The sequence below is a fragment of the Podarcis melisellensis genome, assembly GCF_964234715.1.
Source record: "Podarcis melisellensis genome assembly, chromosome: 8".
Taxonomy (NCBI): Eukaryota; Metazoa; Chordata; class Lepidosauria; order Squamata; family Lacertidae; genus Podarcis; species Podarcis melisellensis.
This window is the reverse complement of record NC_138540.1, coordinates 84,272,033-84,299,898: the sequence shown is the minus strand read 5'-3', so window position 1 is coordinate 84,299,898 and position 27,866 is coordinate 84,272,033. Positions and strand designations below refer to the sequence as shown.

General features: G+C 50.4%; 2 protein-coding genes and 1 long non-coding RNA gene across 6 annotated transcripts in view; all 3 read left to right on the top strand.

Annotated features, from left to right (window-relative positions):
• The window catches only part of LOC309376029 (gastric inhibitory polypeptide receptor-like), a 34,733-nt gene extending 32,502 nt beyond the window's left edge, over window positions 1–2,231 (top strand). Inside the window, exon 15 of the transcript XR_014171049.1 lies at window positions 2,035–2,231. The gene's annotated coding sequence lies outside the window, so the exon portion shown is untranslated. The remainder of the gene's footprint in view (window positions 1–2,034) is intronic.
• LOC309376268 overlaps window positions 1–27,866 on the top strand; it is a 192,069-nt gene that overhangs the window by 42,652 nt on the left and 121,551 nt on the right. The window lies entirely within an intron of this gene.
• On the top strand, window positions 2,741–26,863 carry FBXO46 (F-box protein 46). 4 transcript variants are annotated; one of them, XM_081922095.1, is made up of 4 exons: window positions 2,741–2,855; window positions 10,907–10,980; window positions 20,912–21,121; window positions 23,697–26,863. In XM_081922095.1, the coding sequence occupies exon 4, from the start codon at window positions 23,787–23,789 to the stop codon at window positions 25,797–25,799; it is 2,013 nt and encodes a 670-aa protein (XP_081778221.1). In that variant the 5' UTR covers window positions 2,741–2,855; window positions 10,907–10,980; window positions 20,912–21,121; window positions 23,697–23,786; the 3' UTR covers window positions 25,800–26,863. The 4 variants fall into 4 exon arrangements, with proteins under 4 accessions (XP_081778221.1, XP_081778219.1, XP_081778220.1 ...); XM_081922093.1 differs by lacking the exon at window positions 20,912–21,121; XM_081922094.1 differs by lacking the exons at window positions 10,907–10,980; window positions 20,912–21,121 and having other exon boundaries at window positions 2,759–2,855.

Sequence of the window (27,866 nt, the reverse complement as noted above, 5' to 3'; positions counted from 1 at the left end):
TCATATCTTAAATGTGCCCTTAAGACAGGATTTGTGAGGAAAGAGACAATGGGAGGTTTCCCTCTTTGACCTTGCAGAGAAAACATTTGCTCAGTTTAGGAATCAAAATGGTTCCTGGTCGGTCTTCCTGTGCTGATCTGTGCTTGTTTGGTACACCTATGAACATTACCATATATCTAAGACCATAAAATTCCTATCACAGTTCCTTCTTCCTTTTCCCCTCCTGGCATTTCAAACAAATCTGTGCACTTTTAAGCATTTGTCCCGATTCATTTGCAGGGAGTTTAGACAGTGTTTCATGAAGTTAGAGAAATTGTTGGCTCGCATTTTTCACTGCCATTTTCCTTTCCAATATGGGGAGGTGGCGCACGTTGAGAGGGGTGCTGAAAAGTTATGATGTAACTAGAGAATTCAAAAGATATTTTGGTTAAATATAGTGTAAATATAGTTAAATATGGTTAAATTTCTATTTGGTTAAATATACTGTACTTTAGTTTTGCTTGGGAAGTAAAATGAGTGGAAATTGCACAGAGATCATTAAAAATGATTGCCAAGTACTTGCAGTTATTATATTTTATCCTTATTCATTATTATTTAGCATTCCCTAACAACTTCAGAAGTTACAATTTTTTTTCCAAAAGCAGTTTATGTGCTTCTTCATCGACTGTCAAGCTAAATGCTGTCTAATCACAAAAATAATAGCAGATTTGAATTCCTCACACCCAAAAACATAAGACCCCCTCACTGATGAAATGTGCAAAAATTAAGTTTCACTGTGTTTTCATTATTTATCTCCTCTGTGTTTCTTATTGTCTATAAATGGGCTGAGTTGAAAAAAACCAAGCTGCTCCTCTCAGAAGGGAAAACTGCACTCTGTACATGCTTAGGAATGCTTTGTCCTTAGGCTCCTAAAAAACCCCCAGCTACAACCTCCCATTAAAAAGCATGTATAGAGTGAGAGATTAGCGTAACCTTCACTATTTCCAGGTGTGAGACTTTTGTGGGTGAGCTGAGAGTTTGTTTAGACCCTGGAGAGGAAGAGTGTGTCAGAAAGAAAAAGAATTGATAGCGATTTTTATATATTGGTAACTTTGTATTCATGTAACCATTTTTATATGCAACTGTGTCTTTATGCAATTATTTTGTCCTAAGTTGTGTGTTGTTGCTTCAGTTTCCCATACACCGCTTAGGGATAGATTTAACATATTAAGCGGTACAGTCGTAACTTGGTTCTTGAATGCCTTGGGACTCAGACATTTTGGCTCCCAAACACCGAAAACCTGGAAATGTTCCGGTTTTCGAACGTTTTTCAGAAGCTGAATGTCCGACGCGGCTTCTGCTTGAGCATGCCGGAAGCTCCTGCAGCCAATCAGAAGCTGCGCCTTGGTTTTTGAACGGTTTTGGGATTTGAATGGACTCCAGGAACAGATTAAGTTCAAGAACCATTGATGGGGGGGGGAGAAATTGGTTTGGTTTGGGTTTTGCTTGACCAACTCCCCATGGGACTCTTGAGTCCATGATCGGTCAGAGAAGAATGGATGGAGGCAGGATCCAGTGGAAAGCAAGGCAGATATTTATTTTTCTGTTGCAACAGAGTTCCCTTCCCTCCTTCTCTCTGAACAAAAGTGTGCAGGAACCTTTAAAGAATTTTGCGCAACCCCCTTAGCCAGAGACCACCCCAAAATCATCAGACGTACATTATAGGAGGCGGTCTACAGCAGAAATCCTGCCTGCCAGGATACCTGATAATGGTCGCTGATTGCATTATCTGGGCAGCCTGGCCATTCTTTTGTGATGGTTAATACTTTAGCTCTTGAATCCAGGTCACAGGCCCACCCTATTCTTACACAAAAATGCCCTTAAAACAGGATTTGTAAGCGAAAAAGGCAATGGGAAGGCTTTCCCCATTTGCCTCCCTTACTGCAGAGGAATATTTTAGGTCATTGGGAGAGTCAAAATGGCTTCAGGATTGCTCTCCTGTACTATTTCAAACGCACGGTTTATTTTATATATTTAGATGTGTGTACGCTTCAGGTTACATTCCCTTCAGGTTACAGACTCCGCTAACCCAGAAATAGTGCTTCAGGTTAAGAACTTTGCTTCAGGATGAGAACAGAAATTGTGCAGCGGCAGCGGGAGGCCCCATTAGCTAAAGTGGTGCTTCAGGTTAAGAACAGTTTCAGGTTGAGAACAGACCTCCAGAACGAATTACGTTCTTAACCTGAGGTACCACTGTACCTCCGGTTACAGTTGCGTTTTTTTGGGTTATGGACGCGCCAAAAGCTGGAAGTACTGGAATGGGTTACTACCGGGTTTTGGCTAATATGCATGCGCAGAAGGGCTAAATTGCGCTTAAGCATGCGCAGAAGCAATGAATCACAACCTGTGTATGCGCACACACAGCGCTGCGAGTTGCAACTGTGCTTCCTGCACAGATCACGTTCGCAACCCGAGCGTCCCCTGTTTTTATGAATATTGATTCTCTGTTTGAGACTTTAGAATTCTTATAACACCATCAAATAACCAACCCAAATTTTTGTCCCATTTTGGGAGGGAAAGAGAGCGCCACGTGCTCAGAGGAACTCAGAACTAAAGTCCGGGCGGGGGAACCTTTCATAATGGTCAGGGACTACAATTCCCAGAAACCCCTCTCCGCAGAACGCCAGGCTCTGTGAGGAAAGGGCGGCGGCCAATCAGAGAAGACTACACTTCCCAGGACCCTTTGCGGCAGCGATTAGCGGGAGGGGAGAGGGGCGGAGCGATAGGCTGGGCGCTCGACGCATGCGCGGCAACCAACCCGGAAGTCAGGGACCTGCTGGTGTAAGGAAGGCACCTGAGGTTGTCTACCTGGCCAGGTGTGTTGCGGGGAAGGGGTGGGAGGGGCAGGAAGCGTGGAGGGCCAGGAATGGGGCGGTGGGGAAAGTGGTTATCAAGCCAGGTGAAATGAGTTGGTGGGATTTGGGAGATATCTTTGGGGTGGGGAGTAGAAATAGGGTTGCCACATTTTCTTACCAGTGCTGCGCCTCTGCTTTTGGTGGGATTTGGGAGATATCTTTGGGGTGGGGAGTAGAAATAGAGTTGCCACATTTTTCTTACCAGTGCTGCGCCTCTGCTTTTGGTGCGATTTAGGAGATATCTTTGGGGTGGGGAGTAGAAATAGGGTTGCCACATTTTTCTTACCAGTGCTGCGCCTCTGCTTTTGGTGGGATTTGGGAGATATCTTTAGAGTGGGGAGTAGAAATAGGGTTGCCACATTTTTCTTACCAGTGCTGCGCCTCTGCTTTTGGTGGGATTTGGGAGATATCTTTGGGGTGGGGAGTAGAAATAGGGTTGCCACATTTTTCTTACCAGTGCTGCGCCTCTGCTTTTGGTGGGATTTGGGAGATATATTTGGGGTGGGGAGTAGAAATAGGGTTGCCACATTTTTCTTACCAGTGCTGCGCCTCTGCACCTCACTTTGGGGTGGGGAGTAGAAATAGGGTTGCCACATTTTTCTTACCAGTGCTGCGCCTCTGCTTTTTATTTATTTAATTTTTTTGAAAGAAAGCTGCCAGAGACGCAGAGTTGAGCAGCTTTTCCTGGCAGGGTGACACGGAGGAAATGTTGCCCTGCTCCCACGTGGTGTGGGGCAGGTTGCTAGTGTCAAAGGCACAGGAGCAGGTGGAGCTGAAAGGAGAGGAAAGGTGGCAACCGTTCTGAGGGGAGGCGAGGGAGCCAGCCCCCAGTGCATGCGGGGCATGCCTAAGCTGTTGCAATGTTGTGGTCGTTGTTTAAGCTTTTCTCTGTGTGGGTCGGGGTAGGGCTTCTGCAGTGGGGGGTTGACTTTTGATGGGAGAGAGGAATAGGGAAAGGGGGGGGGAAGAGCTGCGAGCTCTGGACAAGGAAGTAGAAAGGAGACGGAGGGAACGCGTATCAGTTTTTTCGCTGGTTGTAAATCAAACACGAAGGCACACTGCGCAGGTGTTGGCACGATAGTTTCTCTTGGGTGCAATCTTACCCTTCGATGATAAGGAAACGGCCGGGCCCAGTTGGGAACAGACGCAACTGAAGTCTCAGAACCCAGCTTCTGGAGGAGATCAGTTCTGATCTCGAATAGATTATATGCCAGGAGTGAGCAGGTGGTGGCGGGTCCAATCTGGCGCACTTGAAATAAAAGGTACCATGGAATTGCAGAGTTGGGAGGGGCCCTGCGGGTCATCTAGTCTAACGCCCCGCAATGCAACGAATCTTTTTGCCCAACATGGGGCTTGAACCCACAGCCCTGAGGTTGAGAGCTGCGTGCTCTAGTGACTGAGCCATCATGTTGCCAATCCAATAACAAGAAAGGTGTGTGGAAGAAATGGTTGCTGTAGCTAATCCACACGGAGACAAGAGAAATATGTGGTGGCGGAATACCACCCTAAGCCAAAAACTAGTTGGCCTTGCCTCAGATGGAAACAAAATCCCAGCCCCTCTACTTAATCCATCTTCTCCCCTTCCGGAGTTTAGGACAATATCAGGATGTGTTGTGAGCGCTGGCCTTTATTTGTTTCCCTCCCCTGTATTTACTTATTTGTGGCATTTCTGTATGACTTCCTTTTCCGGGGAATTCAAGATGGCTTGCATGGTTCCCACCCCTCCTGTTTAATCCCCACAACAACAACCCTGTGAGGCAGGTTTAGGCGGGGGGGGGGGGCAGTGACTGGCAGAGAGAAACAGGGACAAGGTCTCTCCAAGTGAGCATCACATGGCTGTTTGGGGATCTGAACCACCCTGGCGTGCTCAGAAAGAGTTGACAGACTCTCTCTGCTGCTTCCTTGCGAAAGATGATTGGCACCTCGGAACAGAGCGCCTTGAAAATACTTAAAAAGGCGCACTCGTGAGTCAGGTTGTCTGACAATGCCCCGGAGCGTTCAATTCTGCGTCCCGTGCAGTTATCACCTTCCCTTGCGCAACTGCAGCAGTTTTGCAGCCTCTAAAGTTTTCCCTGCTCCCTCTCTCTCTCTCTCTCTGCGTTGGCAAGCTACACAGGTTAATTACATGGTTGCGGATGAAGCGCTTGACAGCTAGATTTAATTTCAAGCATTGCGCTTGGCGAGGAGCCAGAAGCAGAGCACTGCCTTGCGTACGGACGGGAAATGCTTAACCTTTGGCGTTTGTGAGGCTGTGAGCCTTTCTTGGATCTGAGCCTCCTGCAGTCCGTCCTTTTGCAAAATGTTGGCCGCAGACCAGCAGATGGCCTTACTGCTGTTGAGAGCTATGGTTGCAATCCCATACACACTTTGTTCCAGGTAGAAATGTATAAACTGAATTGTAAGTCTGTGAACTGGGATGCCTCCAGTTTCACTCTTACCTTGGCTACGAATATCTCAGGTAATTTTAAAGCAATTTTCTCTGTTAGATGGGGATGATGGGAATTGGAATTCAAAACATCTGAACTACATCTGGACTAAGTTGGCAAAAGCTTCCTCAAGGTAGCCTTCTGTTTTTGCCATAATGTGATAAGAGCAGCTTATCTAACATGGCTGTTCCAAAGATTATTGCAGTGATCTTTTCAATCAACACGTTAAAAATATTCACGGCAGTGTTTTTGTGTGTTCCACATCCTTGTTTCCTTCTCCAACTGAAACCGAAACAGTTCCAAGAAAGGAACCGAAACTGACACAATTCTAAGAAAGGAACAAAAAAAAATTGCTCTCCCAATACTGTACGTCGTTGATCTTTGGAACTCACTGCCACAGAGATTTGGTGGGGGCGCAAGCATGTTGGCTAAAAAAATGAGACCCATCAGGAAACCATATTGAAGTAGCTCTTGCAAAATCTTCATGTAGACAGAAAAATACCAAGTTAGTGAGATGTTATACCCTGGCAACCATTTTGTGAATTGGAGCAGAGGCGCCAAAACACATTTCAGTGAGCAAAATGAGAAGGGTTCAATAGGAGGCGGTAGCAAAGCTTTCAGGAAGGTAAAGGTAAAGGGACCTCTGATAGTTAAGTCCAGTTGCAAACGACTCTAGGGTTGTGATGCTCATCTTGCTTCATTGGCCGAAGGAGCCGATGTTTGTCCGCAGTCAATTTTTCTGGGCCTTGTGGCCAGCATGACTAAGCCGTTTCTGGCAAAACCAGAGCAGTGCACGGAAACACCATTTACCTTCCCGCTGGAGCAGTACCTATTTATCTACTTGCACTGGTGTGCTTTCAAACTGCTAGGTTGGCAGGAGCAGGGACTGAGCAATGGGAGCTCACCCCGTCACGGGGATTCAAACCGCCGACCTTCTGATCGGCAAGTCCTAGGCTGTGTGGTTTAGACCACAGCGCCACCCGCGTCCCAGTTCAGGGAGGTAGGTGGCCCCAGTTCAGTACTGTTATTGTTGAACTGAATACCCCCCGCCTAGAAATAGCTGAGGGCATTTTAAGAGCATCTGTTGTCATTAGCTTTGTATCTCAGCTACAAACAGGTCAGTCATCATCTGACTAGGACCTTGGGGACCAGAATTCAAATCCTCACTCAGCCACGAAGTTCATTGGGTGACTTGGGTCAGTCACTGCCTCTCAGCCTAAGCCTACCTCACAGGATTGTTGTGAGGTTAAATAATATGAGCAACAGTAATAGCAAAATTTCTCACCTGCCCTTCACCAGCAGGTCCCAGGGCCGGAAATGCAGTATTAAAAACAGTTAAAAGCAAATTATATTCACATCTTTTGTGTCCATGGAGAAAAGCAGCAATATAAATGTAATAAGAAAAATAAAATCCCTCCCCACTTTTATGCAAAAAGGATTGGTGCTTTTGGGGTGATTACCTAGGGCAGGGGGTCCATTGAATTGTTAAAAATTCAGCATCTGGAACCAAAGGAAGTGTCCAGAAATAAAGTATTTTTGTGTGGAGTCGTAATCGCTTGTCATCTGAAACACTACAAGGTATTGTTTTTCTGCCGTTTGAATCCAAAACAGCCACCAAGCCTTGGATCTCGTACGTAATACAGCCACTAGAATCTTGAAAGCTAAAACACAAAAAAAGTTCAGGCACTGGGATATTTCTTTAATGGTTGCCTTAACCTTGTGGAGGGTTGTGTGTTTTCAAATGGGCATGAGAGCTAGAAACTTGTGCCCTTCTTCCTCCAAGAAGCTGGCAGAATCTGTTCTTTTTCAGTTTAATATCCAGTATCCAAAACAGGACCGTATTTATTGCGTCGGTTTGGGGAGCTGGGAGATGCAATAGGGGCTTGCTCTGTCCATGCCATGCATGGACCTGGTATTGTAGTACCTGTGAGCGACAGTGTGGTGCAGTGGTTAGAGTATCGGACTGTGGCCTGGTTAGCCAGGGTTCAAATCCCCTGCTTGGGTGTGAAGCTCACTGAGAGAGACTTTGTCACTGCATCTCTCAGCCTAGCCTGTCTCACAGAGTTGTGGGGATTAAACGAGGAGGGGGAGAACCATGGAGATCCTTGGGTAGAATTTGGGATTTAAATGCAATAAGTAAATAACCCACCGATGTGTGTGAGAGCTGGAATCATGGTCACATAGCTGCCTGTCCACTGTGTCCAAAGTCAGTGGCAGACCTCGGGGTCCAAAATTCCCACGACACCAAAGTTCAGTGCCGCCTCTCGCCTAATAATAATAATAATACACTGCCCATCTGGCTGGGCTTCCACAGCCACTCTGGGCGGCTTCCAACCAAATTTTGTTGTTGTTTAGTGGTTTAGTCATGTCCGCCTCTTCGTGACCCCCTGGACCAGAGCACGCCAGGCACTCCTGTCTTCCCCTCCCTCCCGCAGTTTGGTCAAACTCATGTTCGTAGCTTCGAGAACACTGTCCCGCCATCTCGTCCTCCGTCGTCCCCTTCTCCTTCTGCCCGCCATCTTTCCCAATATCAGGGTCTTTTCCAGGAGTCTTCTCTTCTCATGAGGTGGCCAAAGTCTTGGAGCCTCAGCTTCAGGATCTGTCCTTCCAATGAGCACTCAGGGCTGATTTCCTTCACAATGGATAGGTTTGATCTTCTTGCAGTCCATGGGAATCTCAAGAGTCTCCTCCAACACCAGAATTCAAAAGCATCCATTCTTCGGCGATCAGCCTTCTTTATGGTCCAGCTCTCACTTCCATACATCACTATTGGGAAAACCATAGCTTTAAATTTACGGACCTTTGTTGGCAAGGTGATGTCTCTGCTTTTTTTTAACCAAATATTAAAATACAGTAATACATCAAACATGAAAAGCTTCCCTTCAGATGTCTTCTAAAAGTTTAGTAGTTGTTCTTCTCTTTGACATCTGATGGGAGGGCGTTCCACAGGGCGGGTGCCACCACCGAGAAGGCCCTCTGTCTGGTTCCCAGTAACTTGGCTTCTTGCAGTGAGGGAACCGCCAGAAGGCCCTTGGCGCTGGACCTCAGTGTCCGGGTAGAATGTTCTGCATCATAGTTGTGGCACTCCCTGCAGTTAGGGCTGGGAGACAATCGTAACCCTGGGGAGGTGCTGCCTGCCAGTGCATACAGTTCTGAACTAGATGGGCAATGACTTTTCAGTGTTTCTGGAGCAATGATGCTGAGGATCAAGGGAATATAGGAAACATAACTGAATCAGATCTGTGGTCTGTGCAGCTTAGTAGCCACCTGACTGGTAGCAGATCTCCAGGGTTTCCTTCTTTTGCAGTCCTGCCTGGAAAGTTCTAGCCATAGAACTACAGTGTTTTAAATGTCATGAAGTTGTTGGAGTGGGAGACTCTCAGGGCTGTGGGTTTGAGCCCCACATTGGGCAAAAAGGATTCCTGCATTTTCTGCGGGTTGGGCTAGATCCCGGCTCTCTTCCAACACTACAGTTCTATGATTCTATGGATGTCATTCTTCAGAAGTGACACGCAGTAACAACTGCATTGCTTTGTTTGATATTTCAAAGCACGATTGCCTCTTGTTTGTTAGGGTCTTAATTTTATTTGATATGGGTGGGGAGGAATAGAAATCTTTGTTGTTGTTGTTGTCGTTTAGTCGTGTCCGACTCTTCGTGCCCCCTGGACCAGAGCACGCCAGGCACTCCCGTCTTCCCCCACAGTTTGGTCAAACTCATGTTAGTAGCTTCGAGAACACTGTCCAACCATCTCGTCCTCCGTCGTCCCCTTCTCCTTGTGCCCTCCATCTTTCCCAGCATCAGGGTCTTTTCCAGGGTCTTCTCATGAGCTGGCCAAAGTATTGGAGCCTCAGCTTCACGATTTGTCCTTCCAGTGAACACTCAGGGCTGATTTCCTTCAGAATGAAGAGGTTTGCACTTCTTGCAGTCCATGAGACTCTCAAGAGTCTCCTCCCGCACCAGAATTCAAAAGCATCCATTCTTCGGCGATCAGCCTTCTTTATGGTCCAGCTCTCACTTCCATACATCACTACTGGGAAAACCATACCTTTAACTATACGGACCTTTGTTGGCAAGATGCTGTCTAGGTTTGTCATTGCTTACAATAAATAAACAAGTTGAGGGGCTCAGGCTTGCTGTGAAAGCTCTCAGGACGCCAGGGAGGCTTTGTTTTGTCACTGCTGAGAAACTCTGTATGTGCTCAGGGCACTCTTCCTGCTGTTGTTTCACAGCCCCTTGCCAAACCTGGCATTTAAAAGAAAACATGAGAACATTTTCAGTTACAGTGGCAAGGAGGAGAACACCCTCAGCACCACAGGGAGGTTAGGCTGGCCTCAACCAGAGCCAGGGCTTTTTCAGCTGTGGCCCCGATCTGGTGGATCGCTCTGTCACAAGAGACTAGGGCCTTGCGGGACTTGACATCTTTCCGCAGGGCCTGCAAGACAGAGCTGTTCCACCAGGCCTTTGGCCAAAGCACAGCCTGACCCCCTCCTTTGGTAATCCTCATAGAACTGTAGCCCAATGGTTGCCATGAATTTGACTCTTGATTTTAGAATGAATGGATTTTAGAATGTATTTCAGTTAAATGATTATGATTTTATGTAAACTGTGTTACTTTTATTGCTGTTAGCCACTCTGAGCCCGGCTTCAGCTTTAAAATAAACATCTACAGGAGCCCAATGGTTGCCATTAATTTGATTTTGAATTGATTTTAAAATGAATTGATTTTAGAATGCTGTGTTACTTTTATTGTTGTTCGCCACTCTGAGCCCGGCTTCGGCTGGCGAGGGCGGGATATAAATAAAATTATTATTATTTATTATTATTATTATTATTGTAATTATTATTATTATTATTTTCTTTTAAATGTGGGGTTTAGCAATGGGCCGTGAGTGTCCCTGAATATATAGAGTTTCCCACCAGTGACAATTCGCCTCCCTGACATCCCGAGAGCTTTGGGCCCCAGAACTTAATTTTTTATCCTATATTTCCATTTTTTCGGTCAGGCTTGGGAATGATCGCTGCTCCCTTGGAGTCCCCTCCTTATTCTTCCTCCTGCTTTGCATTCTGCACTTTGTAGACGGTCCCTTGCAGGGAGTGGGGATTTAAAAAACACACACACTCGCAAAACAACAAGCCAGGGTAGGCTGAGACTCTGCTGTCATCCATATATGGGCATGCCCCAAACGCGGCCCTCCGATTGGCTGCCGGGCGCCATGCATATGCCTGTCAACAAATGGCTGAGCCTGGCGGATGGTGCCTGGAGGGGGGGGCAGGAGGGAGAGTTGCAATCTGATGGATTAAAGGTCCCTATTGTATTGCAAGGGGGGGCATGTAGGGGCCGGTGGAATGGGCTTGCTGGCCCTTTAAGGGAGCAGTAACACACACACACTGAGCAAAAGGGGGGGGGAGCTTTGATTGCTTGCAAAATCCCAATATCTCTCCCTGCTTTTCTTTATTGCAAACTGATCCTCCCCCCCTTTTCTAACTAAGCAGTGTTTGCAAAAAAACCAAAAGGGGGGGGTGGTGGAAGGAAAAACATCCTTTGCAACCTGTGGATCTGTTTTATTTCGTGCTGGTTTTTCCAGGCCCCAAAGCAGGGATGTAGGTTTCAGCGGAGGCCTCCTCCAGATCACACCCACCCCAGGCTTGGGAGTAACAGGTAAGAACCCTGGGAGATGGTGTGCTGTTGTTGCCCTTTTCCCATCTCTTGGGGTGCAGATGGATTCTTGAGCTGAGATCCTGGAGAGGGACTCTTGGCCTGGCGAGGGTTCCCCGCCCCCTTCCCCCCCCAAATGCATGACTTTCCCCCCTCTCTTCTTTGCAAAGAGCTGTGTTGCGGGGTTGCAGCCTTGGCGCTGGGGTGCAAGGGGTGCGGAACTACCCCCTGGGCGCTTGCCCGGGTGAGTTGACACCTTGCGTGGGTGGTGTTGTCGCTGCCGGGTTTCCACCCATCCCAAACGCATCGCGTCCTTTTCCTGGAAGGACATTGTTCCCCTTGTAGGCTCCACAAGTGCTTGCTCCCCTCCCTTATTATTTTAGTAAAAGGATTGGGGCCCTGGCAGAGCTAGATCCCAGAAGCCACGGGGGGGGGGAGGAGAAGGGGGACGGCACCCAAGTTTGTCTTCATGGCCCGAGTCAGCGCAGGAGGTGGAGGGTGGGTGTGAAGACTCCCCAGGGGTTTTATGCATGGGTGGGTGGCCAGGAAAGTGGGTGGCACCCCTCAAACCTGTTGACTCTGGTGGGCTTCCTCTTGCAAACCCCTCAAAGGCGGCGCTCGCCACCCTGGGGTCCTGGAGAGCCCCAGGTTGGCCAACGCTGCTGCCCCCCACCTTTTCCCCACGTGGACTTCCCCAGGATTTGTTGCAGCGGGGAGAGGCAGACATAGAACATAACCTCCATTTGCCTTAAGAAAAGGGGGTTTGGTCTGCTGTTTCGGCTATAAGCCAGGCAGCACTCTTGCGCTTCAGAAGTAGAAGCCAGCCTTGGGCAGATTGCCAGTTTGGCAGGTGGGACGGCAAGTTGATCGGTGGTTGGGGGGCCACCTTGGAAGTGTGTGTCTGTGTCTACCTGCCCGTTGTTATTTCACATGACTCCGTTCATTCAGTGCTGAACGTTGGGTGCAATTGTCCCAAGCGGTGTTAGAAATTCAGGTGCATTAGCTAATCGACAAATGGCACCTTAAACCTAGGTTATAGGAGTCAAACAAACCAGTGGGGTTTGTTTTTGTTGTTGTTGTTGTTGTTGTTCATTTAATTCATCTGTCTGTCTATCTATCTATCTATCTATCTATCTATCTATCTATCTATCTATCTATCATCTATCTATCATCTATCTATCTATCATCTATCATTTATCATCTATCTAAAGTGGTTTCCAAACATTAAAACATCATATAAAACAACCTAGAACAAAATAAATTCAAGCTTCAAGGAAAATATTTCAGATCCTTCTCTAACTGACATTTTGCTTCCCCCATATTGCCATACCTCGTGTTGCGTTTGCTTCAGGTTGAGTGTTTTCAGGGTTACTTCCGGGTTTCGCCGCTCGCGCATGCGCAGACACTCAAAATGACGTCATGTGCAGAAGCGGCGAATTGTGACCCGCGCAGATGCAGGTTGCGAACGGGGCTCCGGACGGATTCCGTTTCCAACCAGAGGTACCACTGTATTTATTTACCTACAGTGGTACCTCTGGTTACGTACTTAATTCGTTCCGGGGGTCCGTTCTTAACCTGAAACTGTTCTTAACCTGAAGCACCACTGTAGCTAATGGGGCCTCCTGCTGCTGCCGCACCGCCACTGTGCGATTTCTGTTCTCATCCTGAAGCAAAGTTCTTAACCCGAGGTACTATTTCTGGGTTAGCGGAGTCTGTAACCTGCAGCGTATGTAACCTGAAGCGTATGCAACCCGAGGTACCGCTGTATTTATTTACCTACTTAATTTATATAGCTGCCCCGTAGCAGAAGAGCTGTGGGAAGCCAGTGTGGTGTATTGGTTAGAGTGTCAAGCTAAGACCTGGGAGATCAGGGTTCAAATCCCCATCTCAGGAAGCTTGCTGGGTGACCTTGGAGTTAGTCGCAGCCTCTTAGCCTACCTCACAGGGTCGTCGTGGGGACTAACTGGGGTGTGTGGAACCATGTACCCCTTGGAGAAAAGGGTGGGATGTAAATGAAATTAATAGGCTCTGGCGCTTACCTGCTCAAGAAAGCCGGAGGTGCCAACAGATGTCTTTTGTCAACCTGGCATCCCGAGATCTCCATGGGGGTGCAGTTGGACCCGTGTCAGTTGCAAAACGCGCCTGGCGCCCGCCTAATTTCTAACACTGATGTCATTTGGGCGTTGCACATAATTCACTCTCCCCTCTGAAGCCTGTTTCGCAAGGGGTCAAACTGTAGTGACGGGAGATATCCCCAAACAGAAAAGTTTCCCGCATAACTGGCCGGTGCTCTTTTTCCCCATGTGGGGGAAACAAAATCCATTTAAGAAGTTTGTTATTAACAGTGCGCCTTAGCCAATGATGCGTCCTATATTAGTAACACAACATTAGCCAAGTGGTGAAAGGGTTGGGCAATGTCCTGCAAGACCAGGGTTCAAATCCCTGCGTGGCCATGAAGCTCATCGGCTGACCTTGGGACAGTCACTGCACCTCTCAGCTTCACCTACCTTGCAGGGTTGTTGTTGTTGTTTAGTCGTTTAGTCATGTCCGACTCTTCGTGACCCCATGGACCAGAGCACGCCAGGCACTCCTGTCTTCCACTGCCTCCCGCAGTTTGGTCAAACTCATGCTGGTATTTTCGAGAACACTGTCCCACCATCTCGTCCTCTGTCGTCCCCTTCTCCTTGTGCCCGCCATCTTTCCCAACATCAGGGTCTTTTCCAGGGAGTCTTCTCTTCTCATGAGGTGGCCAAAGTCTTGGAGCCTCAGCTTCACGATCTGTCCTTCCAGTGAGCACTCAGGGCTGATTTCCTTCAGAGTGGAGAGGTTTGATCTTTTTGCAGTCCATGGGACTCTCAAGAGTCTCCTCCAGGGGTGTAGTGAGGATTAAATGTGGAGATGGAGAACTGCATACTCCGCCTTGAGCTCCGTGGAGCGAAGCAAGTGGGTGATATGCAACAAGTAAGCAAATAATATAGGGACGCGGGTGGTGCTGTGGGTTAAATCAGAGAGCCGAGGGCTTGCCGATCAGAAGGTCGGCGGTTTGAATCCCCGCGACGGGGTGAGCTCCCATTGTTCGGTCCCTGCTCCTGCCCACCTAGCAATTCGAAAGCACAAAGTACAAGTAGATAAATAGGTACCACGCCAGCGGGAAGGTAAACGGCGTTTCCGTGCGCTGCTTTGGTTCGCCAGAAGTGGCTTAGTCATGCTGGCCACATGACCCGGCCACTAAAGCGAGATGAGCGCCGCAACCCCAGAGTTGGCCACGACTGGACCTAATGGTCAGGGGTCCCTTTACCTTTACGCAAATAATAATCAAGCGTCAAGTGGATGCCGAGTGCAAAAGCAATGTTAGAACAACTTGAGAGTTGCAATTTTTTAAAGCTTCTGCCAGTAAAATATGCATGCTAAAATGATACCGCTATCTAAGGTATGGATAAGGAACCTATCAGGGGCCAGATGTGGCCCTCCACGCCTCTCTGAACTCTCCCCAGGCAGCATTCCTCAGCGCCTTGCTTTGCATCCCAAGTGTTTCTTGCTTGGCTAGAAAGTTGCCCTTGAACCCTGACCGATCCTCTGGCTTGCAAGTGGGGGGGATGATGATGGAGAGGGGTGTGGGAGCGCCTGCAGAAACTACCTTGCTTTAAGGTAAAGGACCCCTGACCGTTAGGTCCAGTTGTGACCGACTCTGGGGCTGCGACACTCATCTCGCTTTATTGGCCGAGGGAGCCGGTGTACAGCTTCTGGGTCATGTGGCCAGCATGACTAAGCCGCTTCTGGCGAACCAGAGCAGTGCATGGAAACGCCGTTTACCTTCCCGCCGGAGTGGTACCTATTTATCTATTTGCACTTTGACGTGCTTTTGAACTGCTAGGTTGGCAGGAGCAGGGACCGAGCAACGGGAGCTCACCCCGTCGCAGGGATTCGAACCGCCGACCTTCTGATCGGCAAGTCCTAGGCTCTGTGGTTTAAACCACAGTGTCACCCGCGTCCCTTAGTAGCAGGTTAGAGACCAACTAAGCTAGTTATTGGTATGAGCTTTCGTGTGCATGCACACTTCTTCAGATGTGAAGAAGCGTACACGAAAGCTCATACCAATAACTAACTTAGTTGGTCTCTAACGTGCTACTGGAAGGTATTTTATTCATTTTATTTATTTTGTTTTCTTTCGACACTTTAATAAGCAAATAATGGGGGGGGGGACCCCAATCTAATGTGGCTGGTGCTGATGGGAGTTGTCGCGAGGATTTGAACCGCCGACCTTCTGATCGGCAAGTCCTAGGCTCTGTGATTTAACCCACAGCGCCACCCGCATCCCTCTACCTTGCTTTACGAAGGTGAAATTTGCATCGGTTGCTCTGCCCCCTTTGGCCCCCTTCCCCACATCCTCTTTGCACCCTCGCAAGGCCACCCCAATGGGCATGCTGCCCTCGGGTGGGAAAAGGTGCCCTTTGCCCTGGATGGAGGGGTAGTGGAAAATACTCTGGTGCCAGTTGACTTTTGCAGATTATCTGCACAGGAGTGCTTTTTTTTGGGGGGGGCATCCAATATCCCTGGCGATGGGGGACCCCGGTTCATGGAATGTGGGCAGGGGGGAAATCTTCTGCAAAAACTCTGGAGAAGTCTTGCTTTCCCTGATATGTCCATTTTCTGTGTGCACATAATTTTTTTTTTGTGGGGAAGCATTCAGCCATGAGACGCCTCCCCCACCAAAAAAATATCCTGCAATCTGGAATGGTCCAGCTACTTTGAGAAGTAGAATTTTGTTAGTCATGTGCAGCTGAGGATGCTTCCCACAAGCCTGGCCTTACACGTACCTAAGGCCTAGGACCTTGCCAACAAAGGTCCGTATAGTAAAAGCTCTGGTTTTCCCAGTAGTGATGTATGGAAGTGAGAGCTGGACCATCAAGAAGGCTGATCGCCGAAGAATGGATGCTTTTGAATTATGGTGTTGGAGGAGACTCTTGAGAGTCCCATGGACTGCAAGAAGATCAAACCTCTCCATTCTGAAGGAAATCAGCCCTGAGTGCTCACTGGAAGGACGGATCCTGAAGCTGAGGCTCCAAGACTTTGGCCACCTCATGAGAAGAGAAGACTCCCTGGAAAAGACCCTGATGTTGGGAAAGATGGAGGGCACAAGGGGAAGGGGACGACAGAGGACGAGATGGTTGAATAGTGTCTTTGAAGCTACCAGCATGAGTCTGACCAAATTGTGGAAGGCAGTGGAAGACAGGAGTGCCTGGCGTGCTCTGGTCCAGGGCGTCACGAAGAGTCGGACACGACTAAACGACTAAACAACAACAAGGCCTAGGGCAGGCTTCCTCAACCTTGGCCCTCCTGATGTTTTTTGGCCTACAACTCCCATGACTCCCAGTGGTCAGGGATGCTGGGAATTGTAGTCTGAAAACATCTGGCGGGCCGAGGTTGAGGAAGAAGAAGTGTTTGGCTTTGATATCCCGCCTTTCACTCCCTTTAAGGAGTCTCAAAGCGGCTAACATTCTCCTTTCCCTTCCTCCCCGACAACAAACACTCTGTGAGGTGAGTGGGGCTGAGAGACTTCAAAGAAGTGTGACTGGCCCAAGGTCACCCAGCAGCTGCTGGGGAAGCGAACCCGGTTCACCAGATTACAAGACTACCGCTCTTATTAGCATCCTGCTTGGGTGCAATTTTGCCTGTCCGTTTTCTCCTCTGGAGTCGCTGTTACTCCATAAGTTTGGCCGGCGCCACCAAAAAGCTTAGGAGGAAGGGAAAAGTGATAGGTGGTCTTGGAGGAACCTGCAGGCTTCGAGCTGACAGGTCCCTCCTAGTCTCAAAGTGCCTCTAGGGTGTGCTGGTCCCGGGGGGAAGGTTACTGTAGTTCAAGTCCGGTCCTGGGTCACTAGCCTGGAAACAGTTCACAAGGAGCGGGGCGAGGTCCGAAGCAGGAAGCCGGGCAGGGACAGGAACACTGGAGGGTCAGGTCTGGGTCCAGGCAGGAGCAGGTACTCAACGACGTTGCTCCCACAACCTGGGACCGGCCTGACTGGCCTTTATCTTCTCTGAGGCCAGGGGCGGTCCCGGCCCCCAGGAGACCCGCCTCTCCTGGCCTTAAGGCGAGCACTCCTCCTGGGAGAAACCAGTTCCCTTCGCCTCTCTGCCCTGAGTCTCTGCAGTTCAGGAGAGGCTGAAGGGTTACTGGACTCAGGGGGAGACTCACCTGCCTCTGGCAGGGCTGGGAGAGGCGCACCTGTAGGCACTGTGTCCTTAATCACCTCTGGAGCTAGAGTGGAATCACCTGGTGCCTGCTCCTGAGGATCCGGCACAGGTGCAGGCGCTTCAGATCCAAGGCCCTGCCCCAGTTCAGCCGGCCCTGGAGGCGGGGACTCCTGTGCAGGCTGGGATTCCTCCGGTTCAGCCTCTGAATCGGATTCCCAGGCCATCACAAGGGACTGCAGAGATCAGTCTTCACCCACCTGGCTCTCCTGGGCAATTCTGACTGAGGCTGGCAGTTCTCATCCAAAACATACAGAGGGCACCAGGTTGGGGGAAAGCATCTCACATGGATAAACATCATTGCTTTTGACCTCTGTGGCATTTGCACCCATCCCTGTCCTCATGTCAGACCTCTTGCCATGAGCAGCAACCACCTCCTTGTGCTAAAAGCTCAGAAGCAAAAAAAATATTGAGAGTTAAAGCGCATAGGGCTGCTCAGTGTATTGATATATTGTCCAAAACCAGTTTGAAGTCCATACAGTCATATCTCGGGATATATACGCTCCAGGATAAGTATTTTCGGGTTGTGCTCCATGGCGACCTGGAAGTAATGGAGCCCGTTACTTCTGGGTTTCGCCGCTTGCACATGTGCAGACGGTCAAAGTGACGTCACGCGCATGTGCGGAAGCGGCAAAACATGACCCACAGACGCGTCTTACGTTCTGTTCAGGCTGTGAACCGGGCTCTGGAACGGATCCCGTTCTCATCTCGAGGTACCATTGTATTGCGATAACGGTTTCACCTGTCAATATATCAGGAATCAGGATGTGTGTTAGGGCTGGGTGATATATTGTCCCAAACCTGCAATGCGCTCTACGTGGGGCTACCTTTGAAGGTGACCCGGAAACTGCAACTAATCCAGAATGCGGCCGCTAGACTGGGGACTGGGAGTGGCCGCCGAGACCATATAACACCGGTCTTGAAAGACCTACATTGGCTCCCAGTACGTTTCTGAGCACAATTCAAAGTGTTGGTGCTGACCTTTAAAGCCCTAAACGGCCTCAAAGGCCCAGTATACCTGAAGGAGCGTCTCCACCCCCATCGTTCTGCCCGGACACTGAGGTCCAGCTCCGAGGGCCTTCTGGCGGTTCCCTCACTGTGAGAGGCAAAGTTACAGGGAACCAGGCAGAGGGCCTTCTCGGTAGTGGCGCCTGCCCTGTGGAACGCCCTACCATCAGATGTCAAAGCGATAAACAACTACCTGACATTCAGAAGACATCTGAAGGCAGCCCTGTTCAGGGAAGTTTTCAATATGTGACATTTTGGTGTATTTTTCATCTTTGTTGGAAGCCGCCCAGAGTGGCTGGGGAAACCCAGCTAGATGGGTGGGGTACAAATAATAAATTATTATTATTATTATTAATCGGTTTCAAGTCCATATCATGACACTGGTTTCATAACTCTTGACCTGACATTGCATTGCAAATCGTGATGTGTTTGTGTGTGCGATGCAGAAATCACAATGTGGGAAAAGCCGTGAAGCCAGCCAAGGCCTCTCCATAGCTTATTACAGTGGTACCTCCAGTTGCGGGCAGGATCCGTTCCAGAAGTCTGGCCGGATCCCACGGTTTTTGCAACTGGAGGATCACTTCTGCGCATGCGCGCGCATTAAAACCCAGTAAAATACTTCCAGGTTTGCCGCGCGCGCATCCCGACGTTTACGTAACCAGAGGGTTACATAAACAGATGTACTACTGTACAGATATTGTGATATATATCACGATGTTTAGCTGGTGATATATCGTGATGTTGAAAACCAGATATCTCCCAGCCCTAAATGTGGACATAACAGAGACGGGCAACAGCCATTGCAGCTTTTCCGGAGGCATTCCTGATATTTGCAGGTTGGTTTGCTAGTCCTGTGGGTACCATCCTCCAGATGTTTTGGACTAGAGTTCCCATCATCCCAGACCATTGGCCCTGCTGACTGGGACACATCTGGAGTTGTCTGCCCCTATGCTAGTCTGGCACCACTCTTCTCTTCCCGAAAAAAGCACTTGCAAATTGGCAAAGAGGAGTGGATCCACTTTTTGAATTTGGTTTGTCCCTCCTCTCATCTTTTGCTCTCCTTCAGTTAACTGGGTGAAGAGGAGCGAATATGTAAAGGTAAAGGGACCCCTGACCATTAAGTCCAGTCACGATGACTCTGGGGTTGCGGCACTCATCTCGCTTTACTGGCCGAGGGAGCCGGCGTACAGCTTCCGGGTCATGTGGCCAGCATGACTAAGCCGCTTCTGGAGAACCAGAGCAGCGCATGGAAATGCCGTTTACCTTCCCGCCGGAGTGGTACCTATTTATCTACTTTGACGTGCTTTCGAACTGCTAGGTTGGCAGGAGCAGGGGCCGAGCAACGGGAGCTCACCCTGTCACGGGGATTCAAACTGCCGACCTTCTGATCAGCAAGCCCTAGGCTCTGTAGCTTAGACCACAGCGCCACCTGCGTTAATTAAGATGGGGGGAAAAGGAGGACACTGTACTGCACTCTGCACAAACCTTTGTACTTTCCTCTGTGCAAATGAATCTGTTGCTCCTGACTCTCTGGGCGAGGGGATGATTGTGAGCTTTAATACGGGAACCCAGAGGCCTTTAATCCCGTTTCATGCCTCTGATCGTTCCGGTGTTGGGAGGCGGCCCCAACCCACACGAGGTGGGTGGCCAGGGTGAGCTTGCTTTGGGCCTCTATTAAAAGCTCTGGCAAGGTTTCAAAGAAAGAAGGAAATAACTAATATGAGCCGGTGTCTGCAGCCTTGCATCTCTGGGACTGGAAGACCCCCCCCCTCCCATCACATGCCAATTTCCTAGGTGGGCACTGATAACATATTTTTATTTTGATTTGTTTGCCAATTGCATTTCTATCCCCTCTTCCCCTCCAGTGAGCTCAAGGTGCTCTGCGTGGTTCTCTCTCCCTCCTCCTTTGACCCAGATTTCCGGAAATGCCAAAACGTCCCCCAAAGTTTGGGGGAGCCCTGTCCTAGCCCACTGCTTTCTCTCTCTCTATTTTAATTTAATTTTAATTATTTTAATTTATTTGGTCAACACGAAACAAAAAAGGACAAAATTAACCAAAGTGAAAGTACCACCAGTCGCGCCATACCTAGAGAATTAATTTAAATTTCATAATCCCTACACTGTCACGGTCTCTTCTTTTTAAACTCGACTTCCCATCTACTCCATAAATCAAATTACCATTCTTTACTGCCAATACGTATTATTACTGTCATCTCAAAACATGTTCAAAATATGTTAAGTCGTATAACTAGCAAACGATATTGCTGGAGTTATTCAAATGCCACTACGGATTTTAGGTCAGTATCATTCATTTCCAAGTATATTTTAAATACTTCCCATTTTGAAACGAATTCTTTCCTTGGTTTGTTCTTTAATTTTTCGGATAGGTTATTTTAATTCAGCATAAACGATCATTTTTGGACCCATTTTTGGGGGTCCAGCCCACTGCTTTCTCAAAGCATTTGTGCAAGGAACGCCGGAGACTTGTAGCAGGAATTGCGACGCTTGTTTTCCGAAGCGACTCTTGCCGTCCGTTGTTGGGAAAGTGGGGTACAAATGCAAAGCGAAAATTAAAAATGCCCCACCGACGAAGTCAGGCGGTAACAGGGGGCACCTTCCCTGAAACACTGAACCACTGTCATTGCCCCTGCTGTCGAATCTCTCTGCCCCATAGTTCCTGCCCAGACAGCTGCCCCTTCAGCTGCCTCCCAGCCAGCCAGCCCCATCTGTGCCGCAGCGGCTGCCTCTGTCCTGCCCTTTACGACACTGTAATAGGATCCGTAATCTTGTCAAGCTTCCCATCTTGCCTTATAAGCCTGGAGTAAATTATGCAGCAGGAGGCCATGCAGAACCTGAGCTGGCCAGCCAGAGAGCAGGCTCTCAGGTGGGGAACAGCCTGCGTCGCCCACAACTGGTCAGACTGTGGGGTGGGGAAGCAGGTGAGGAAGCCAGGGACAAAGGTGTGCATGGGGTAAGGGGCTCAGGTGTAATAATAATAATAATAATAATAATAATAATAATAATAATAATAATAATAATAATAATAATTTATTTGTACCCCGCTCATCTGGCTGGGTTTCCCCAGCCACTCTGGGCGGCTTCCAACAAAGATGAAAAATACACTAAAATGTCACATATTAAAAACTTTCCTGAACTTCAGATGTCTTCTGAATGTCAGGTAGATGTTTATCGCTTTGACATCTGATGGGAGGGCGTTCCACAGGGCGGGCGCCACTACCGAGAAGGCCCCGTGCCTGGGTCCCTGTAACTGGCCTCTCGCAGTGAGGGAACTACCAGAAGGCCCTCGGAGCTGGACCTCAGTGTCCGGGCAGAACGATGGGGGAGGAGACGCGCCTTCAGATATACTGGACCGATTAATAATAATAATAATAATAATAATAATAATAATAATAATAATAAATTATTTATACCCTGCCCATCTGGCTGAGTTTCCCCAGCCACTCTGGGCGGCTCCCAATCAAATGTTAAAAACAGTATAGCGGTACCTCAGGTTAAGAACCTAATTCGTGCTGGAGGTCTGTTGTTAACCTGAAACAGTTTTTAACTTTAGCTAATGGGGCCTCCTGCTGCTGCCGTGCCGCCGGAGCACGATTTCTGTTCTCATCCTGAAGCAAAGTTCTTAACCTGAAGCACTATTTCTGGGTTAGTGGAGTCTGTAACCTCAAGCATATGTAACCTGAGGTAACACTGTACAGCATTAAATATTAAAAACTTCAGATGTCTTTTAAAGATAGGATAGCTGCTTATTTCCTTCGCATCTGAAGGGAGGGCGTTCCACAGGGAGGGCGTCACTACCAAGAAGGCCCTCTGCCTGGTTCCCTGTAACCTCACTTCTCGCAGTGAGGGAACCACCAGAAGGCCCTCGGTGCTGGACCTCAGTGTCCGGGCTGAACGATGGGGGTGGAGACGCTCCTTCAGGTATACTGGGCCTTTGAGGCCATTTAGGGCTTTAAAGGTCAGCATCAACACTTTGAATTGTGCTCAGAAACATACTGGGAGCCAGTGTAGGTCTGGTGTTATATGGTCTCAGCGGCCACTCCCAGTCACCAGTCTAGCTGCCACATTCTGGATTAGTTGCAGTTTCCGGGTCACCTTCAAAGGGAGCCCCACGTAGAGCGCATTGCAGTAGTCCAAGCGGGAGATAACTAGAGCAGGTAGTCGCTGGTGGATGAACGCAGTGGGTGGAGGGGCTCCAAGAGAGCGATTCAGGCCTCCGATGCCGCCCCCCCCAAGCACTTCTGCAACCATTGCCAGTTCGTTGCCTTTCTTTGCTTCAATCATGAGATCCAGAGACCTGAAACGAAACCGTTGATTTTCAATTTGCTGGGGTTGAGGGAATGGCCCCCGTATGTTAGGGCCCCGCAGAGCAGGGCCTTTTCCGCAGTGGCTCCTCACTTGTGGGATGCTCACCTGGTACCTTCATTAGGCACCAGTCGAAAAGGGCCCTCTTCAACCAGGCCTTTGGCTGTTTGAGATCCGATGCCCTTTTAAAATGTGTCGTGGAAGGGGGCTGGTATTTGTATTTCATACACTGTGTTTCTTATATTGCAGTTTTGTGTCATGAAGTGCCCCAAGATCTACGGGTATGGGGCGGTATGCAAATACAGTGGTACCTCAAGTTAAGTACTTAATTCGTTCCGGAGGTCTGTTCTTAACCTGAAACTGTTTTTAACCTGAAGCACCACTTTAGCTAATGGGGCCTCCTGCTGCTGCTGCGCCGCCGGAGCCCAATTTCTGTTCTCATCCTGAAACAAAGTTCTTAACCTGAAGCACTATTTCTGGGTTAGCGGAGTCTGTAACCTGAAGCTTATGTAACCTGGGGTACCACTGTATGATAAATAACAAAATAATAATATTAATAATAATAACCTTTGAGAAATCACCATTTCTAGTGCCACACCCCGTTCTGTGATGAATCTGGGTAGCTAGGTAGCTAGCTAGGTAGGTAGATATACTATGGGCCTGAATTACGGTGTGTGATTAAAATAACAGTAGAATAATAATAATAATAGAATTGCAGAGTTGGAAGGGACCTGAGGAATATCTAGTCCAACCCTCTGAAAGGCAGGCATATGCAGCTATCCCACACAGGGATCGAACCTGCAACCTTGGCATTATCAGCACCACGCTCTAAACAATTGAGCTATCCAGGCATGGTGTATTCTTATTACGCTGTCCCACAGTTTGGTACTAGGTAAGGAACAATGCAGCGGTCTGTTGTGTGGCTCCTGACATCCTGCTAAAGGTTACCCTCTTGCTGTCACACAATGAGGGCTAGAAACCTGACGGTGCCTTTTCAAAACCGGAAAGCTTATTTGCTCTCCCGCCTGCCGGAAAGCTGAATTCTGCGCCCCTCGTGACATCCTTGCGCAGAAAGAAAGCAGGCGCCTGTTGCGATTGCAAGCCGGCTGATGTCTCTTCTTTTCCTCTTCCCCCAGGCACCTCCGAGGCCCCACGAGCTGCGCATCCATGATCTAGGGGAAAGGAAGGGCCGCCTTCCCCCCCTGCCCCCTTGCCATGAGACAGTGATGGATCAGAACACCTTCTCCCACATCCAGCTATGGTGCCCGCGGCCTTTCGGCACCTACTCGCAGAACAAGCAGTGCCCTGGAGGTCAGGTGAAGAAGACCTTTGGGGACTTTGCCTGCAAAGCCAAGGAAGACGAAGAAGGCGGTGGCGAGGCCTGCTCCGAAAACACGCCCCCTGCCCCGCCACCTCCGCCCCCGCCGCCCCCCACGGTCTCCCCCAGCCCCAGCCAGGTGGAGGAGGGCCGGGTCCTCTTGGACACGTGGTACGTGATCAAGCCGGGAAACACCAAGGAGAAGATCGCCTTCTTTGTGGCCCATCAGTGCAGCAGCGGCAGCCGAGCCAGCGCCATGAAGGTCAAGGGCAACTGGGGGAGTGACAGCTCCAAGGCCAAGCGGCGGCGGCGGTCCCACGACCCCGGCAAGAGCAAGCCCTGCCCGGTCAAGGCGAAGGACACTGGCAGCAGCAGCAGCAAGGAAGCGGAGGATGTGTGCCTTTGCCCGGAGTCCCACGCTGAGCCGGCGGGCGGAGACTCCACCGACCTGCTCTCGGTGGCTGAGATGGTGGCCTTGGTGGAGCAGCGCACCGCCCTGGCGTTGCAGAACTACCCCAGGCCGAGCGTGCCGGCCGCGCCGCCGTCCCCCATGGTCTTCGTGTCGGCAGAGCAGGAGGGTGAGGAGAAGAGGGCGCCTTCTCCCGGAGGCGGCTCGGACTGCAGCCGGGTGGCGGAGGCGGTGGCCCACTTTGAGTCGCAGCAGCGGGAGAGGAGCGTCCTGCGCCCCAACGGCCTGTGCCGGGAGTCTCCCGAATGCGTGGCCAACTCCCAGCACAGCCCCGGCGAGGTGCGCATCGCCTTCCGCATCTCCAGCAGCCGCGACCCGCGCTCGCCCACCGAGGGCAGCCAGGGCGCCCGCCCCAACTGCATGTTCATGAGCTGCGGCGGGTCGCCCACGGGCAGCGCTGCCCGCGCCAAGGACAAAATCACCTGCGACCTCTACCAGCTCATCAGCCCCTCGCGGGACACGCTCCCCAACAATGTGGACTTCCTGCTGGCCAACGCCTCCCCGAAAGGGGCGGACGGGGTTACCAGTGAGCCCCCGGACGTGGAGATGACTTGCCGGGACAGCCACGGCGGCTCTGGCAAGCTGGATGCCATCACGGAGGGTGGCCGGGGCGGCGGGGAGAAGACAGGAGGCCCCGCCGCCGCGGTGGCTCGTGACTGCGTCTCCGGCTTCCACGTCGACGTGGTAGTCACTGGCGTGGTGGACCAGTGCGTCTTCTTCGGCAAGGACAGCACCAAGAATATGAAGGAGGAGACGGTCTGCCTGACGGTGGGCTCGCCCACGCAAGAGGGGCTGTGCTCGGCGTGCGACGACCCGCCGCCGGGCCAGCTCTTCTTCCTGCACGCCCAGGTGCCTCGGCAGGAGGACGGCCGCGACGTGGACGGCGCTTTTCTGGACCCTGCCGCCGGCGGCGAGGGGGGCCTGGAGAGAGCCGACGGGCCCGGCCTGGAGCCGACGTCCGCGGACACTTCACTCTGCCGCCTCTACCGCCACGTCTCGCACGACTTCCTCGAGATCCGTTTCAAGATCCAGCGTCTGTTGGAGCCCCGGCAGTACATGCTGCTCCTCCCGGACCATATCATGGTGAAGATCTTCAGCTACCTGCCAACGCAGTCGCTGGCCGCCTTAAAGTGCTCCTGCCACTACTTCAAGTACATCATCGAGACGTTTGGCGTGCAGGCCACGGACTCACGCTGGACCCGGGACCCCCTGTACCGCGACGATCCCTGCAAGCAGTGCAAGAAGCACTACGAGAAAGGGGACGTCTCCCTCTGCCGCTGGCACCCCAAGCCCTACCATCACGACCTGCCTTACGGACGCTCCTACTGGATGTGCTGCCGGCGGACGGACAAGGACACGCCGGGCTGCCGGGTGGGACTGCACGACAACAACTGGGTGCAGCCTTGCGACATGCTGAGGGAGAGGGCGGCCCGGAGGGAGGACGGGAGGTGAGGGGCAGAGCCCAGCGGGGACGGGGGACGAGGCGAAGAAGAAGGAGCGCCTCCCCCTCTTCTCCGCTCTCCTCGGGTGTGCAAGAGGGTGTGGTGTGATTGTGTTTTACAGGATTTTTGTTGTGTTGAGGGTTGTTTTTTTCCAAAAAAAAATTGCATTTGGTTGCGTTTCCCCGTTTGGGTTTGATTTCTTGCCTGCCCCCAGTTACAGAAGGGGGGGGGGCGCCAAAAAGCCAACATATGGAAAAGTAGAAACTAAAATCTACGTCTAAGGAGGCACAGGGCCCCTAGAAACGAAAAGGGAATTCGTGGGCGGCGGGGATTAAAACGACCACCTGTCTTCTCTTCCAGCCATTGCAGCTCATCTCCAGGTTTAAGGGAGGGGAAGGGTTAATCTGCAGACCTCCAGGCATCGTCTAACTCCAACTCCCATCATGCTCTCTGGAGGGCAGCAAGTTTCTGGTCACTGGTGTAGGGAGATGATGTGAAAGATCCTCAAGTTGCCTCTGTTCCTGCCCCAGCCCCATTTTTGAAAAATAGGATCTTTTCTGAGCTTCCAGAGTTCCATTTGGGGAAATTTGCTCTCCTGACGTCACGTCGCTGGTGGTACCCATGCAAGGCTCGCAGGACCATTTGTATCCATCCTCGTGTCAATCGACGATGCAGCCTCACGGCTGACTGTAGGAACCAGAGGCAAAGTGTGCTCCGGTTTCCTGGTGACATCCCTGCACTGTCCTTTTTAAAAAACCAGCTTCTCAAATCCTTTAGGGCAGCAGAGGGATTTCCTCTGTGCCCTTGCAAGAGCTCATTCCTAGGGAGGGTATTCTGAGGCAGCCCAGAGAGCAAAACCGGTCCGGTTTCCCCCATTGCCACGGGAAAACTGTGCTTGTTTCTTTAAAGCATGCTTCCCCAACCTAGAACCCGCCGGACATTTGGACTACAACTCCCCATCAGCTGCTTCTGTAGTCCCAAAACAGCTGGAGGGGACCCCTATTGGAGGAAGACTGCTTTTAAGACACGGCTGTTTCCTTGCAATGAATAAACCTTGATTTCCCAAGTTGCAAATCTTGGCTTTGCTTGCTTCCTTCTCCACACCCCGAATCCGGGCCCTTTGCTGCTCAAGTCCAGGCATAGGCAAACTTCGGTCCTCCGGATGTTTTGGACTACAATTCCCATCATCCCTGACCACTGGTCCTGTTAGGTAGGGATCATGGGAGTTGTGGGCCAAAGCATCTGGAGGACCAAAGTTTGCCTATGCCTGCTTAAGTCCATGTTAAGAGCAAACAGGACCCCTGCTTCCCTGTTTTGAGGGTCATTTAGGCCAGTGTTTCCCGACGATCTTGGGTTTTTGGACTACAACTCCCATCATCCCTAGCCAGCAGGACCCAGTGGTCAAGGGTGATGGGAATTGTAGTTCCAAAACAGGTTGGAGACCCAAGCTGTTTTGGGAAACATTGATTTAGACCTCTTGACTTTGGCCGCGGTTCTCTCCCTCTTTCCTGCTGAAACTCCTACAGCCGAACCACCTCTCCTGTGTCTGCCTGTGCCCTCTGCAAACCTGTCGCCTCGCTTGGGGAACCTCGCGCCCCTGCTCCGTTAGAGCGAGACCCTCCTTTATCCCCAGATCCCTGCCATTTTGAAACCCTTCCGGACACTCTGTGCTCTGGGATTGCATGCAACCCTTTCGGATCCCACAAATCAGACCTCCATTCTGCTACCTGGCTACTCGCTCTGTTTGCAGGGAACCTCGGGGCAGGTGGATAGAACAGCCACAAAATAATCCTGAGTCCTTTTTACGAGTTGGAGAGGAACGGCGCTGAAATTGCATCGTTCTAGGAAGAGGGCAAAGGGAGTCTCTGCCAGAAAGCCCTCTGCATCCTTGTTTGAACCAATCTGGGGGTTCCCTTCACCCCCCCCAAAAAAAGCCAGGGAACAACTTTAAAAAACAGAGTTACCTTTGTGGCACAGAGGGGGGTTTCCAGTCCCAGACACCTGCTTGTGAGCTGCAAAAAACCAAAACATTTGGCTCTGAGAATAGGGGTTTGTTTTAACTGGAATTTCCAACGCG